At 43.8% G+C, this 13,867-nt stretch overlaps 2 protein-coding genes across 5 annotated transcripts; one reads left to right on the top strand and one right to left on the bottom strand.

Moving 5' to 3' along the window:
• Positions 1 to 38: 38 nt before the first annotated feature.
• On the bottom strand, positions 39 to 7,444 carry dennd11 (DENN domain containing 11). 2 transcript variants are annotated; one of them, XM_034588229.1, is made up of 10 exons: positions 6,838 to 7,276; positions 6,103 to 6,202; positions 5,203 to 5,361; positions 4,332 to 4,485; positions 4,095 to 4,233; positions 3,857 to 3,988; positions 3,610 to 3,760; positions 3,370 to 3,438; positions 2,756 to 2,952; positions 39 to 2,239 (listed from the first exon to the last, which is right to left on the bottom strand). In XM_034588229.1, the coding sequence occupies exons 1-9, from the start codon at positions 7,238 to 7,240 to the stop codon at positions 2,757 to 2,759; spliced, it is 1,503 nt and encodes a 500-aa protein (XP_034444120.1). In that variant the 5' UTR covers positions 7,241 to 7,276; the 3' UTR covers positions 39 to 2,239; position 2,756. The 2 variants fall into 2 exon arrangements, with proteins under 2 accessions (XP_034444120.1, XP_034444119.1); XM_034588228.1 differs by having other exon boundaries at positions 39 to 2,952; positions 6,838 to 7,444.
• On the top strand, positions 7,312 to 12,819 carry wee2 (WEE2 oocyte meiosis inhibiting kinase). 3 transcript variants are annotated; one of them, XM_034588220.1, is made up of 12 exons: positions 7,312 to 7,460; positions 8,402 to 8,770; positions 8,876 to 9,084; positions 9,362 to 9,419; positions 9,762 to 9,931; positions 10,036 to 10,157; positions 10,585 to 10,731; positions 10,800 to 10,904; positions 11,000 to 11,085; positions 11,196 to 11,366; positions 11,474 to 11,622; positions 12,339 to 12,819. In XM_034588220.1, the coding sequence occupies exons 1-12, from the start codon at positions 7,347 to 7,349 to the stop codon at positions 12,502 to 12,504; spliced, it is 1,866 nt and encodes a 621-aa protein (XP_034444111.1). In that variant the 5' UTR covers positions 7,312 to 7,346; the 3' UTR covers positions 12,505 to 12,819. The 3 variants fall into 3 exon arrangements, with proteins under 3 accessions (XP_034444111.1, XP_034444114.1, XP_034444113.1); XM_034588223.1 differs by lacking the exon at positions 7,312 to 7,460 and adding an exon at positions 7,798 to 7,951; XM_034588222.1 differs by lacking the exon at positions 7,312 to 7,460 and having other exon boundaries at positions 8,341 to 8,770.
• Positions 12,820 to 13,867: the final 1,048 nt, after the last annotated feature.

The following is a 13,867-nucleotide window of genomic DNA, read 5'->3' as shown; positions in this document are numbered from 1 at the left end:
TATAAAGAAGGCTGAAGAAGCAGAGGATTAGAAAGCTCTTAACCAGTATCAGTGTTTTATTGTCTTACAATGGCAGTACAGTGAAATTAACAGTTGCTCATGCTATTGAGTTGACGTGTACATTATTACTGACAGTGTTTCACATTAGTAAAGGTGAAGACTTACTCGTTATTCTTTGAATAAACTTTGAATCACGTTACAATCGAGAAGATAAACGGTTACAACTATTTGGATGTGCTGCTGCATGTGTGCAATACGTCTGCTGTCTCTGACAATCAGTAGTGACGCGCTGTACAAACGGATTCGTGCGGCTGCTGCCCGGCTGCGAGCGACTCCACAAAGAAGGCATTTTATACAGTGGCGTGTGGTGTGTACGTTTCTTTTTTTACATCGAACGTACACCTGTAAAGCAAACACTGTCGGAGATAAGAAAACATGTCTCCTGACGAGCAAACAAGAGGCGACAGGTTCCACTGGAGACAGTAAGGTCATTCAGAGGTGCTCGGAACAACGAACTTAATCTTTCAGCAAATAACGCCGACGAACGCACTTTAGTGAGTCGCCCGCTGCTTTGACGTGAGAAGGTCACATGTCTTTTAAGGCCCCATTTAAACAACAAAGCACAAGTGTCCTTTTATTTCATATACACAACACTTTCTTCAGTTTTTATCCAACTCGGAAAACACCATGACTCACTTGGGTTTCAAATCAAACTATAAAATTTGAGGTTCTCAACCTGTGGCCCCTGAAAACTAAATACTTTGGGACTCTTTTTGTGTCGGAATAAGAATTGGGCTTTTCTCCAGTGTACTTCCTCACAGTACACATGACCAAGTATCACTACCTCTGCCAAGGCCCAACAGTCCCCTTGCAAAACCACATTTAAATTCACTAGATCCACATTTTTTAAAAATTGGATCTGGACACAATTGCACACTGCTCCTATCTCTCAATTTTAGAGAAAGCGATAAAAATAAAACTCCTGGATCCATCCCCTGATCCGGATCCGCACCAAACTATTTCATGTATTCCTTCCAAACAGACAAACGCAGACGTAACCTTGGCGGAGGGAATGCCAGTGTCCATCAGGGGGCCCACGACAAGGTTGAGAACCACTGCACCGAAAATATATACGAGGCATCGACATCATCCTCATGTGTTCCAATGTGGAACAGATCATCACTCTGATTGACAATGAGATGGATGAACACAACCGGGTCTGCCAGCCGCCTTCAAAAACACACAGTTGGCCCGTCTCTGGAGCTGGATCCTCTGAATGGGGCCTCGATGAAAAGAAGCCAGAGAAGCCCTCAGAGGGAACAGACGGGGGCCTTTCTGTGAATGCACCCATAGAGGAGGAGTTAAAGCTCCAGCTCAGCCCTAAACATGACATTAGCAGATCTAAAAAAAAAAAAACCCACAAAGGAGTCTTTGTCACGAATGCAGACAAGAAGAGGGGGAGCTGTTTGAGGCTGACAAACAAGGAAACTCCAAACGGCTCCATCGAGGACTCTTCATTCAGTGGGATCACTACAGATATCGAACCAGCCTCTGTGTACAGTGAAAGCCTGAATACGGTTTTGCAACAACACACACACAAAAATACACAAAAAAAATCCTCGACTACACAACCACTTGCTGGCTCATAAACATAGCATCTAAAAAAAACACACACACACACACACACACACACACACACACATTACAGTTAAGCATGATCACTGTGTGCAGCAGGAAACAGTCCAGTGGTGAACATGGTGCAGCATTCATGATAAGTTAAGAGTTATAGAGTCACATTCATTAATCAGTCCTTTTTCCAGTTAAGACAAAGTAGACACAACACATGACAAAACATCCCCGACAACGCTTTCACTGAAACTGGGATCGAACCGAGATGCTCGTGTTGAAGGTGCATCAAAGTGAACTAAGTATTTATAACAGCTTTTCCCTTCAGGATAATTATAATTAATGAAAAAGAGGTTTTCAGCAAACGACTGTGCGGCTGAATCTACATGAAAAAAGGCCGATACCTTCAGCCGCCACAGACTCATATTGCTTTCTTCTTTTGAAAAGGCAAATTAAGTGGTCACAAAGCTTTTTGAAATAGTAGCTTCACAAGAGCAAGGAACATATCTCGAACACCTACGTATGGTATTACAGCAGAGGATCTGACGTCGTTGAATTTGTCACACGTTACGGAGGCTAGAATTTCAAACAAAAGGTTTTTGAAGCACACAAATTAAACTCTAGCTCTAAAAACTTGTCCAAATCATATGAATGTGTTCTTCGGAGAAAGCACAATTGACGACTGAAGCTGGAGGACTGTGAATGTGTCACTTTCTTGACGGGTGCAGCAGAGAGCGACTGAGCATCCTGCTGCGATGACCAGGCCTTATCCAGACAGGTTTATGTTTTCCAGTGCTTAAAGCCTGGCCACGTGAGCTGGGAATCTGAGTCAGTCAAGAGCAAACAAGGAGTCACAGAAGTGATGGAAGATGTGAAAGGCTCTAAGGGGCGTGCACCAACGCTAGGTGTCCTTTTTACCCACGCTGGCTGGAAACGGTCTCTACAGGTCAGATGAGACACAAACACGGGGGGGGGACACACACCCAGCAGAGTACAGCAGGCGGCAGATGAAGCCCCAGGGTGGAGGCAGTGTCTTCAGTGTCTTGGTGTGTGTGGGCCTTGAAGGCACAGATAATCCAGTGACGTCCTGAGATTCCCAGGCTGAGTGAGGAGGAGGATGGGGGGGGGGCTCAGGAGCAACAGAGGTTGTCTATGACCAGGGCGACGTCGATACCGTACACCTCCAGCAGGTCGAGCAGGAAGGAGCGGTCACACTGGGGATCCAGCCCCATGGCTCTCACGTGATCAGCGGTTAGGGTGGGGTCAGAGCTCCCTGCCACCTCGGACAGGGTCTGGAAGATGCGGTTGTTCAGCTCCATGAAGAATCTACGATTGGAGGTTTGAAGAAAACGGTATCAGGCGGTGGTCCCCCATAGCACATTAAAACTCTCAAATGAAAGAAGAATGAAGGAAAGGAATGAAGGTTTGAAGGAAAGGAACGGAAGGGAAAGGAAAGGAGGAACAAAGGAGGGGAAGGAAGGGAACGAAGGAACGATGGAAAGGAATGATGGAAAGAAGGAACGAAAGGAAGGAAGAAAGAAAGTAAAAGAAGGAATGAAGGAAGGAGAGGAGTAAGAGAAGGAACGAAGGAAGTAAAAAAAGGAACTTTAAGTAAAGAAGGAAGGGAAAGAAGGAAAGTGAAAGGAGGAAGGAAGAAAAGAAGAAATGGATAGACAGATAGACAGATAAAATATAAATACATCCTGTGTTACATAACTATGAATAAAGCTGCGGAGGACTCACAGAATGAAAAGGTCCTCCTCGTTAGACGTGCAGTCTCCGTCCACCTCCTGCGAGTACAGCAGCAGTTGTCTGGGGAAAAAAAGTAATCATCCATCAATATGAAATCTGAGAGATACGACCTCAAACCACTAACCACTGACCTCAAACCACCATTAACAGCTGATGTGAGGGACTCGTTCTCACAAATTGATATTGATTTCAAATGTAGCGCAGTTCATTTAATTCCACTTGTTGGCGTACCTCTGCTCACTCAGTTTCCTGTACTTCTCCTTGTCCGCCGCGTTCAGCCGGAGCAGCGGCTGCAAATGGCTCCTGTGTGTTTTCACATTCTGGTTATCAATGTAGACATCGTACAGATCCTTCTTCTCCTCAAAGATCTTCTCTGTGGTACCTTCACACATAAAAAGAGATTGTATGTTTATAATTAAATAGATTTTTTATTTTTAAATGGTGGTAAATGAGCTTTTAAAAGTCAACCTCCACTCACAGGCCACATATGACATCTCTGTTTCCAGTGTGGTGATGTCGGCTATGTTGATGTAGAAGAACGGACGCAACTCAGGCACAGAGACGCCGACTCCAGGTAGAGACACGTTGGCCAGGCAGCAAAGGCAGTAAACTGAGGAAGCACAAGTTCATGTAGAATTAAACATCTCTTTTGTGTCTGCTGCAATAAAGCCGTGTGTGTGTGTGTGTGTAAAAGCCTTTATATCTGAGCTGCTCACCCCTGTAGCAGACCACACCTACAGGCGGAGGGGAGAAGATGAGGAGACGTTTCCTCAGCAACGCAAACTTCCACAGCACCATGATCTGCTCCCCGAAGAACTGGATGAACTGGGACATGCAGCCCGCAGGGTGGGTGATCTGCAGGAGAGCAAACAGTCACACATACTGTTGTTTTATGGGACTAAAATCTGAGGAGAACATGCAACGCTGCAAGTGTGTTCGGTTGATTTCTGCACCTTCATTTCTGGGTGCATGCAGCGGTTGATGGTGGTGACACTCCAGGTCGGACAAGCGGTGACCAGGCCATTTCCTGTCGGGGGAAGGACGGCCTTCTTGTCCTCGTAGAAGGCCTCCAGTGGAGAATACTGGCCTGGACACTTCAACTGGAGTCTACGAGAAAAGAAGAGCAGGAAGACGAAGAGAGTTTATAACATTTTCAGATTTTGGTAAATAGCCTCTTGAATCACGACTTTGAAGAGTTCGCCGATAGTGATTGATGACTGCCAATCGCACCAGTGGAAAGTGAACATTATTGCAAATTAAAACCAAGAAGCTGAATATGAGCATATGTTTTTGAGACTTCTGTATATTGATGATCTGTCATCTGTCGCTGTGCTGCACAGTGTAAATATAAAGAATTGTGCATTTAATGTTAGATATAGCTATTTATTTCCTCCATGATGCAGATTACAGGTTGTGCTTAGTTAGTATCCATCACCAACGTCAGTCCTCTATGTGTTTAACCTGAAATGGTGGCTGTGTTTTACTGTATTTTTATACACAGTCAATGTGGAGTTGAGCTTTCGTGAGAGGATTGAAGCAGCAGCAGCACAGAGTCACTGAGGAGAAGAGAGACGCTGTCAGGCTTTGTTTCACTTCCGTGCTTTGACTTCATACAAAAACTGCCTGTAAATGGGCTCCTGTGACGATAGCTGTGACTGGGACTCTGGCTTCATGTATAATAGATGAGAACATTTAAACAAAGGAGTGCGGACAGGAGGTAGGCACATAAGGAGGAACGTGTAAACACAGTTGGGTAGGGGAGAAAAAAACAAGGTGAGGAGAGAACTAATCGTGAAAAGAAACTCGCACATGCAGATAACTCACCGGACTTGGTTCTCCAGGAAGTGCATGTAGCGGTACAGCAGGGTGTAGGACGGAGACAGAATTCCCACAGACTTCATCCTCGCCCCCCTCTCCAGCTCACTGTCCACAGGCATGTTGGCGAAACAGGCCAGGCCGAAGTAACAGCCTTTACGGAAATAACTAAAAACAAGAGCAGGAATAAACACAGTGTTATGGAGACTAGAGACTGAACTAGAGCCCGGCTGATTGATCTGCTGGTGGATATCAGACTTTCACCGGTATATTGGTCTAAGTATACAGATATGAGAACTTTTATTATTTAGGTTAAACAATGCAGAAAAGATATGCATTTATAATAAAATGATATTTGCACTGGATGATATGGTCAATAATTATGTAAATGTTCATATTAGTCAATATCAATAATTATCAAAAAATGTCACATTATTATTTCCATTAAGGTTTTGTCCCTGAGTGAAGGTTTTGGTTTTTAAACTCTTTTTATTGAATAAATGATTAATTATGTGTTCTACCTCGTCACTGTGCTTAGAAAATACAAAAGCATTATATAGAAATATTGGACTTTTGTTATATTGCAATTGATGAAAATAATGTTGGGATAATAACTGATATTGTTTTTATTGCCCCGCCCAACATTTTATGTAAAATGTTTATTTTCTTAATTCAAGTTCTTTATATTTCTTCATATTTCTCTTTTGCTGTTATTTTAAGTTGTTTATGATAAAGTTCAAGTTAAAGCCTCTTTTTCAAAAGGGTTCGATTATGACATTTTAGATTTAGGACACATTGCCAAATTGTGGTATCAGAAATCTTTGACCCCCTAATATCAGCATTGGCCCCAAAACAAATCTGTATCAGTCGGACTCTAGACTCTAGAAACTGAATTTCACTCTCACGTACATGAAGTCACTGGTGATCCGGTGAGAGCCACTGGCCATCGACTTGAATTCCACTCCGTCAAGGTTGATGTCATGAGGCAGGCACCACTCCACCATGTTCCCTGCCAGACAGACAGACACACACACACACACACACACACACACACACACACACAGTTATTTATTGTCAACTTTCATTCTGACCACTTCCTCCAAGTCGCTCCGTGTTACAGTGGCAAGAGGTCATGTGAGAAAACACTGACTCAGCTACTGTCACTATCCAAACACTGAACTCTCCCACATGTGAATCCACTGACATCCTGATCCTGATGCTCTGATGACTGACTGCTGACATGATAGGTTTTCTGTTTTCAAACGATACCATAGTTTAAATAGTGCAAAACTGTACAATTATATATAAAAAAACTAAACTGAATCTACTGGGCTGGATTTACAGCTTCATTTATTGTTGCTCTTGCATGAGAGCTGCAGATTGCAAAAACTGGAAATCTTCATAAAGGAAGTTCACTTCTTACTCCATCAAAAGCTAAAACGGTTATTTCACCACATTGAACTGATCCTCTACTGTAAAATTGTTTACTTGGGTTTAACGTTAGAATATTTTGATGACCACAGACAACTGGATATTGGAGAAGGGAATTAACATAAACAATATATCATATAATATTCTGTCAGGGATTATTTGTGGCTGTTTCAAATATGAATAATAAAAACCTCTGAGGCTCTGCTTGTTTACCTGATCTCGTATCGAACGTGACCACAAACACAGCCACGATCTGGTCCTTCTCCTCCCACTGATCCCTCACCGAGAGGCCGGGGAAGGGAACACGACGATCCGCTCCCAGAGGCTCCGGACGAGTCCACCCCGGCCCGCGGGGATCCGTCAGCGGGCGGCCCGGGCTCCGGTCCCCGCTGGCAACAACAGCTGTGAGCGCCTTGGACGGGCTGCAGATCTTGGTTTTTGTTGCGGTGCCCCACCCAGGACCAGGCGCGGTCCCGCCGGGTGCCTTCGAACTTTTCCCCGCCGGAGCGTCCTCTGTCAGCGGCGGCGGCTGCAGCGGGCCCGCCTGGCTGGGGTCGGGCGGCGGGGGGATCTCCTCCCAGTCCAGCAGCGGGGCTCGGTCCGACTGCTTCACCATGGCGCTGCTGCCTCGGGGGGGGAGACACGGGGAGAGATAACACAGAGAGTCCGAGGTCCGGTGCGATGGAGCGGGTTACACGGTGCGCTGCTGCCGGCTGTGGATCATGTTCTGCGGCCGCTCTCCGGGTGTTTTCTGTGGATCTGAGTCACATCCACGATCGAGCTGCTCTTCCTCCCTGTCTCACTGTTGTGATGACGTCGGTCACTTCCGCCCACGTGTCTGTATTACTATTTAATACAATGACCCAATTTGGGTTATAGGATATTTATTTTATCCATATATAGTATTACAACATGTATAATGAGGCTCAGCTGGCTATTAATATAGTAGTAATATATTAAATGTTTTATTGCAACTTTATTTAACATGTTTTTATATTTAAATATGTTTTGTTTTAATATACATTGGTAGTAAATGCAAAGTTATATATGAGTTAATATAATTTGTAGTTGTAGTGTACATATTAATGTGTATATACAACACATTTCATTCAGTTATATATTTATTTATATATATAACTGAATGAAATGTGTGCATGTCATTAACAGCTCCTTTAAAGTCAGGTGTGTGGCGCAGGTAAAAAATCAGCCAATCAGAAAGCGCGATGGGTCAAACCGGGCGGGGTAGTTTATTTAAACAGGAAGTAAATTACATACAGGGCGCGAAATTCGAGCGTGTTGTTGTGCGGCTGCTGTTTGCGACTTGTTCGTGAGTAAACGGGATGAACACAACTTGTTACTCAATATCAACACTCACTCTCACACTCACACTCGCACACACACACACGCTGATGTTTATGTGTAGGAAGCATCTGTTGATCTTTCACTTTCAGTCTGAAAATCACAGTGTTAGTTGATTGACTTAAAAATATAAATCATTAAGTTATTTTAACTTGTTGGTTACATGATGGAACTTGTTCTTTAGAAGTGAAAGTCAACAAAGAGTTAATAATGGTGGTCTAGAATCACACTGGATATATGTGGGCCTACCTGCTTCAGAGGTTGAGGCTTTAATTGGCAACATGCATGTTAATTATCTCCCTTATCTTCCTGAAGAGAAATAAACGTAGGACTAATAATGTCAATAAGTATTTTTGCTCTCTTAGGGCAGTCTTACGCAGGATTAAGCATTTTAACGGAAGTCTTTGCCAAACTACAGGCCCCAAGAATGATGATGTTGTTTGAGGAGATCAGCCAGCAGCTGGACTTCTCTAGCTGTGGAGAGGAGGGCAGCAGCAGCGACAACAGCTCTGATGACTTCGCCCCCAGCATCCGCAGTCCCAGGATCCATAGTCCCAGGATCCGCAGTCCCAGGATCCACAGTCCCAGAATCCACAGTCCCAGCATCCGCAGTCCTAGAAACCACAGTCCCAGCTTCCACAGTCCCAGCTCGGCATGCAGGACACCCAGGGTGCAACGCCACCGCGGTAGGAGCCACACCTTGTCTTCCCCTTTCCAGTGCACCAGCCCCATACCTTACGCCTCCTGGAGTAAACTTAGGCTCTGTGACTCCCCCAGCACGCCAAAGGTTGGGGAATACTTATTGTCCTTAGTGCACTCATGTAGTCTTGGATGATTTTATCACTCGTCAAACCAGTTTGAGTTCAATATACGATGATCTGCGTTTTTCCAGAGTCTGCTCTCGAAGTCGTCCCAGCCTTGCTCCAGCTCTAAGATAAGTTGCAAACAGAGGAGCCTTCATTTCGCCTCGGCTGCTGCAAACCCCTTCCAGGCGCCTTCCGTCAACGTTAATCCCTTCACCCCCGACACTGTCCGCAGGAACAGTGAGCAGCAGTGGAGGAGCAGCTGCAGGAGTGATGAAGATGACGACTATGGACACAGGTTAACTTGTGGATCGGTCAACACTCACATTACAGGGAAATTACTCCATTTATATTCGGATGTGGATGTCACATTAAAAGCAGTTAATTTTAACATCAAACACTTAAATGACCAGTAGATTCCCACAATCCAGCAGGGGTGAAACTGTTTTTGACATGTGATGGGAGATAGAAATATTTTGAGTCCATTTTCCTGTTTTTAGTGCCCTGACACTGCAGGCCTGACTGTTAAACACTTTTACAGTACAAAGGTCTAAAGGCCCTTCTCCATCTTCCAGGATGAAACACAGCCTAACGTCATCTGAGGAGGACGATGAGGCCTTCCTCCCACGAAAGGTACAGCTATTTTCATCCATGCTTTCTGGTGAACGTAACCCTCCCTCTCTGATGACTCTGATGCGATTTCATCAGCAGGCTTTGTCATCTTCAGCTGCCTCCTCACTCACTGTTTTGTCCAAAAACTGACATGCTGCTAGTTTCCGGGATTTCTCTGAGGAATCTCCAACGAAACACTTCCACCGTGGAAGTGTTTCCTTATTTGGTGACACAACAAAGAAACTCCCCGGTTCTCCGGGCTGTGATCAATCTGGAGACGGGAGAATCTGTGACGTGTTGTGTTCCTTTTTTGGAAATCTTTGTTTTTTTACCACAAGGCCTCTCCGTCTGTTTATCTGGCAGAGACGAGCCATCCAAACCCTCATGCTGTCACGTTATGAGGGCGAGTTCCTGGAGCTGGAGTGCATCGGCGTGGGCGAGTTTGGGGCCGTGTACAAGTGTGTGAAGAGGCTGGATGGTTGCTGGTACGCCATAAAACGCTCTCGACGACCCCTCGCAGGCTCTGCCAATGAGTGAGTCAGCACCATGTCACACTCACACACAGACGTTTTTTATTATTTGGTTACTGATTTGATCAAATGAACCCATGACCTCCTTTTTTTTAACATCCTTCCAGGCAACTGGCCCTAAAGGAAGTATATGCACATGCTGTTCTTGGGCACCACCCACATGTGGTTCGTTATTACTCAGCATGGGCAGAGGACGATCACATGATTATTCAGAATGAATACTGTGATGGTAAGTTTCACATTAACGTCCACAGCACGTAACAAACAAGTTAAATGATTAACTGGTTTCACCCGTGTCTGTTTAATGGTTTATTTATGAGCTGGGTTACACAATTATAAAATTATTTGTTCCACAACTGGATTGTTGTTAAGCTGTAGCCTTTCCTGGTGATATATTTCATGTTGATGTGATAATCTGTCGAGTTTATCTCTTTCGCATGTAGTTGAGTTAAATTTGGTTGTATTGTTTTGGACCATGTTTTTATGACAAATTAATCATTTAGATTATCAGACCGCTTCCTTGTTTCTATTATATCTCTACTATGAGAAAAATTCAATCATGTGTAGGCTTGTTGGCAGAGGTTTGTGTTCATGTGAGTGCCACGCTAGTTGTAAATATGTTGACCCAAGACATGGACGTGTGTGTGTTGAGCCAGGTGGAAGCCTCGGTTTTGCCATCGTGAAGAAGCAGGTGCAGTGTGAGCTGTTCTCAGAGGCAGAGTTGAAAGATCTGCTCTTACAAGTGTCCATGGGTCTGAAATACATCCACAGCACAGGCCTGGTGCACTTGGACATCAAGCCAAGTAAGTCCTGTACAGTGGTTCTCACTTTGTGTTTCCTTGCACCTTCTGACAGTGTTTCACCTCTGCAGGTAATATATTTATTTGCCAGCGTCCCTGCCCAACGGCGGCAGGCGAGGGGGAGAGTGAGGAGGAAGATGACAGGAGCGCTCCCGCAGGAGTCATTTTCAAAATTGGTATTCCATTTGATATTAAATATGTTTCTACCTTTTTTTTTTTCTTTTTTAAATGTGTGTTTGCTGTTAGTTGTGATTCCTGTTGCTTTCTGCAGGGGATCTGGGTCACGTGACATCAAGCAGCAGTCCTCAAGTTGAGGAAGGGGATAGCCGCTTTCTGGCCAGTGAGATCCTGCATGAGGTGAAACTGTTTTATCCTTGACTGAAATTAGTAATGGATTCTGAGCTGGTATTAAAAATCGTAGATCCAGTATTTATCTCCTAACATCTATGTAAACTGTTTCCTCCCAGGATTACAGCCACCTCCCCAAGGCTGACATCTTTGCTCTGGGCCTCACGGTGCTGCTGGCAGCTGGGGCTCCTCCTCTGCCTCAAAACGGAGATGAGTGGCACAGCCTTCGAGAGGGGAAGCTGCCGGAGCTGCCGCAGGAGCTCTCACCTCCCTTCAGAGGCCTTATACAGGTACTCCAACATAATGGAAGACACTTGGATTTCAGCTGCTTCCTGTGTCGAAGTCAGTCCTAACTGATGTACTCTGGTTCGTTTTATTTTATTATTTCTCTTGTCAGTTGTTACTGGATCCAGACCAGAGGAAGCGTCCATCTGCCAGGGAGCTTTGCAAGCACACAGTGTTGAGGGATGAGAGGACTGGGAGGCTGGCCACTCAGCTGCGTAGAGAGCTCAACGTGGAGAAGTTCAGGACGGCCATGCTTGAGAAGTAAGACGGGATAATGAAGGATGATTAAAGCTGCAGCTCTGATTCTGGGCTCCAGCTGCTTAAATGTAATGGGTCTCATTCACCAACTGTTCTTAAGAAGAAATGTCTTCACTCTGACATTCAAAAATGTTTTCGTATCTGGGATTTGTTCTTGTGTAAGAACAGAATCTACGCACACTGAAGAGCACATCTTACGCACACTTGACTACTGGAATGCTTGTGTAAAATAATCAGTTATTTGTTATTCACTTTTAATTATGCAGTTTGTGTAAATGTTCTAATTTAAGAAAATTCTTAAACATTATGATATTGGTGAATGAGGCCCAATGTTCCTAGGCATCAGTTTTCAATCTTTAGGGTTTGACTCCCAGAACAAGCTTTAGAGGATTATACCACAAAATAAAGCGTGATAACCAAGGACTATCTTTATTTTGCATATGAATAGTTTTGCCTGAGACTGTACCCCTACGTGGTGTATTACAGTAATTCTGTAATACATCCTGACAAATCTTTCAGGATGTCTTATGTATGGTTACTTAATTTATAATAAGGGGGGCAAGTATAAGTACGTCTCTTTTCGAGGCTCTGAATTAACATAAAATGACCAGTAGGTGGCACAATTTCATATTTTATTGAAAACTGCCACATTATTGTTTTGCACTTTGTTTTATTAAATTATCACATTGATCATAGTATTTAAATTCCCTTCTCCACAGAGAGCTCCAGGAGGCTCGTCAGGCAGCACTGTCCCCCAAGCAGAGCCTCCCTCCTGGGCTGAAAGCTCCTGCCAAGATGGGCTCTCTACCCAAATCAGGGAGGAGACTTGTTGGTCGGAGCACAGCTCGATCCATGAGCTACGATTTCCCTGGATATGGAGTCTGATGGGGGAGGGGGGGGGGGGGGGGAGTGAAGTCCATGTCTCTCCTTCTGAAACAAGATGGTGGTATAAATGCAGAATGTCAAAGTGAGAACCGTACAAGCTTATCTGTTCCAGACGGGCACTGGAAAGGACAATCATGGATGGACGACTGGTGTAACTGAAAGTCTGGAGGATGTTGGACAGCATCAGTTTGACACAGATTAGTCCTTTCAAACGTTAAGTGATACATTTCAACATCATGTATCTGCTGAAGACCAATGTCAAGGTCTTGTTTTATTTTTTTTAAACTGTAAATAAACATTTAAACCATTTTTTTCCTCTAACTTAAAACAGCTCTACAAGTCTCGTCTTTTTAACTTCTCTGGGGTCTAAGTACTTTTAAAAGATAATAAGTTAGACAAAGCTGAAGCAGGGACTTTCCAGCGGAGAGTTGCTCTTATCACCAGCTGCAGTAAACTGTGACTGTGCAACCACAAGACTTCACTGAGCCATCACTGTAAAGGAAATGTTTGGGATTCCACTGTAAACTAGAATGGCACCAAATAGAACTGTACCAAATATCTTGTGAGTGTTAAAATATTCTGCATTTTATTATTTAAATTCTTACAAATAATTTCAATTAAGTAAAATTTGACTGTTGTAGTTGATTAAGGGTGGAGTACATTTGAACTACTTCTTCTTCCATTGACTTAAAGAGGCACTTGACAGTCTAATCTATAATGATGCACCATATTTATATTTAAACATTTGTGTGTGCTCAACATCTTAATATTTAAAGTCACTCATAAGAATAGAAAGTACAATATTTTCCTCACACTTTAAAAAGTTATGCTTATGTACAGAACTTTCACAAATGTACATTTCTCCCACAACTAACGCAACCGTAACTAGACTGGTACTCAGTAGAGCTCATACCACCACCATGGCCCAACAGTCCCCTCATGAAACCACGTGTAAATCCACAAGATCTGGATCTGCACCAAGTTTCACACACTCAAATATCAGACCCTAAATATGCCAGATTTTTGTTTAGCAAGATAAATTATTCCTTAGACTAGGTAGCCTTCAGTTGTCGTAAAAACTCAAAGGTGTTTAGTTTGTCCTGTTCGGGCTACAGTAAAAAAAAAAACATGGCGGCCTCCGTAGAGAGGACCCGCTCCTGATGTGAAAAATAAAGTATTTAAATATAAAGGGCCCACTCCAGGGTAAAGGAAACAATAACTCGGACAATTTATATTTATTAAACATCACTGTGATTATTTTACATTCAATTTCTGCCAATCGATCCCTTTCACAATAAATCTTACACACTGGACCTTTTAAATATCACAGAAGTGTTGAAACTCAAATTTCCCGACGGCTATT

Source organism: Hippoglossus hippoglossus, chromosome 6, assembly GCF_009819705.1.
Source record: "Hippoglossus hippoglossus isolate fHipHip1 chromosome 6, fHipHip1.pri, whole genome shotgun sequence".
In the NCBI taxonomy this organism is placed as follows: domain Eukaryota; kingdom Metazoa; phylum Chordata; class Actinopteri; order Pleuronectiformes; family Pleuronectidae; genus Hippoglossus; species Hippoglossus hippoglossus.
This window is presented reverse-complemented; position numbering and strand designations above follow the sequence as displayed.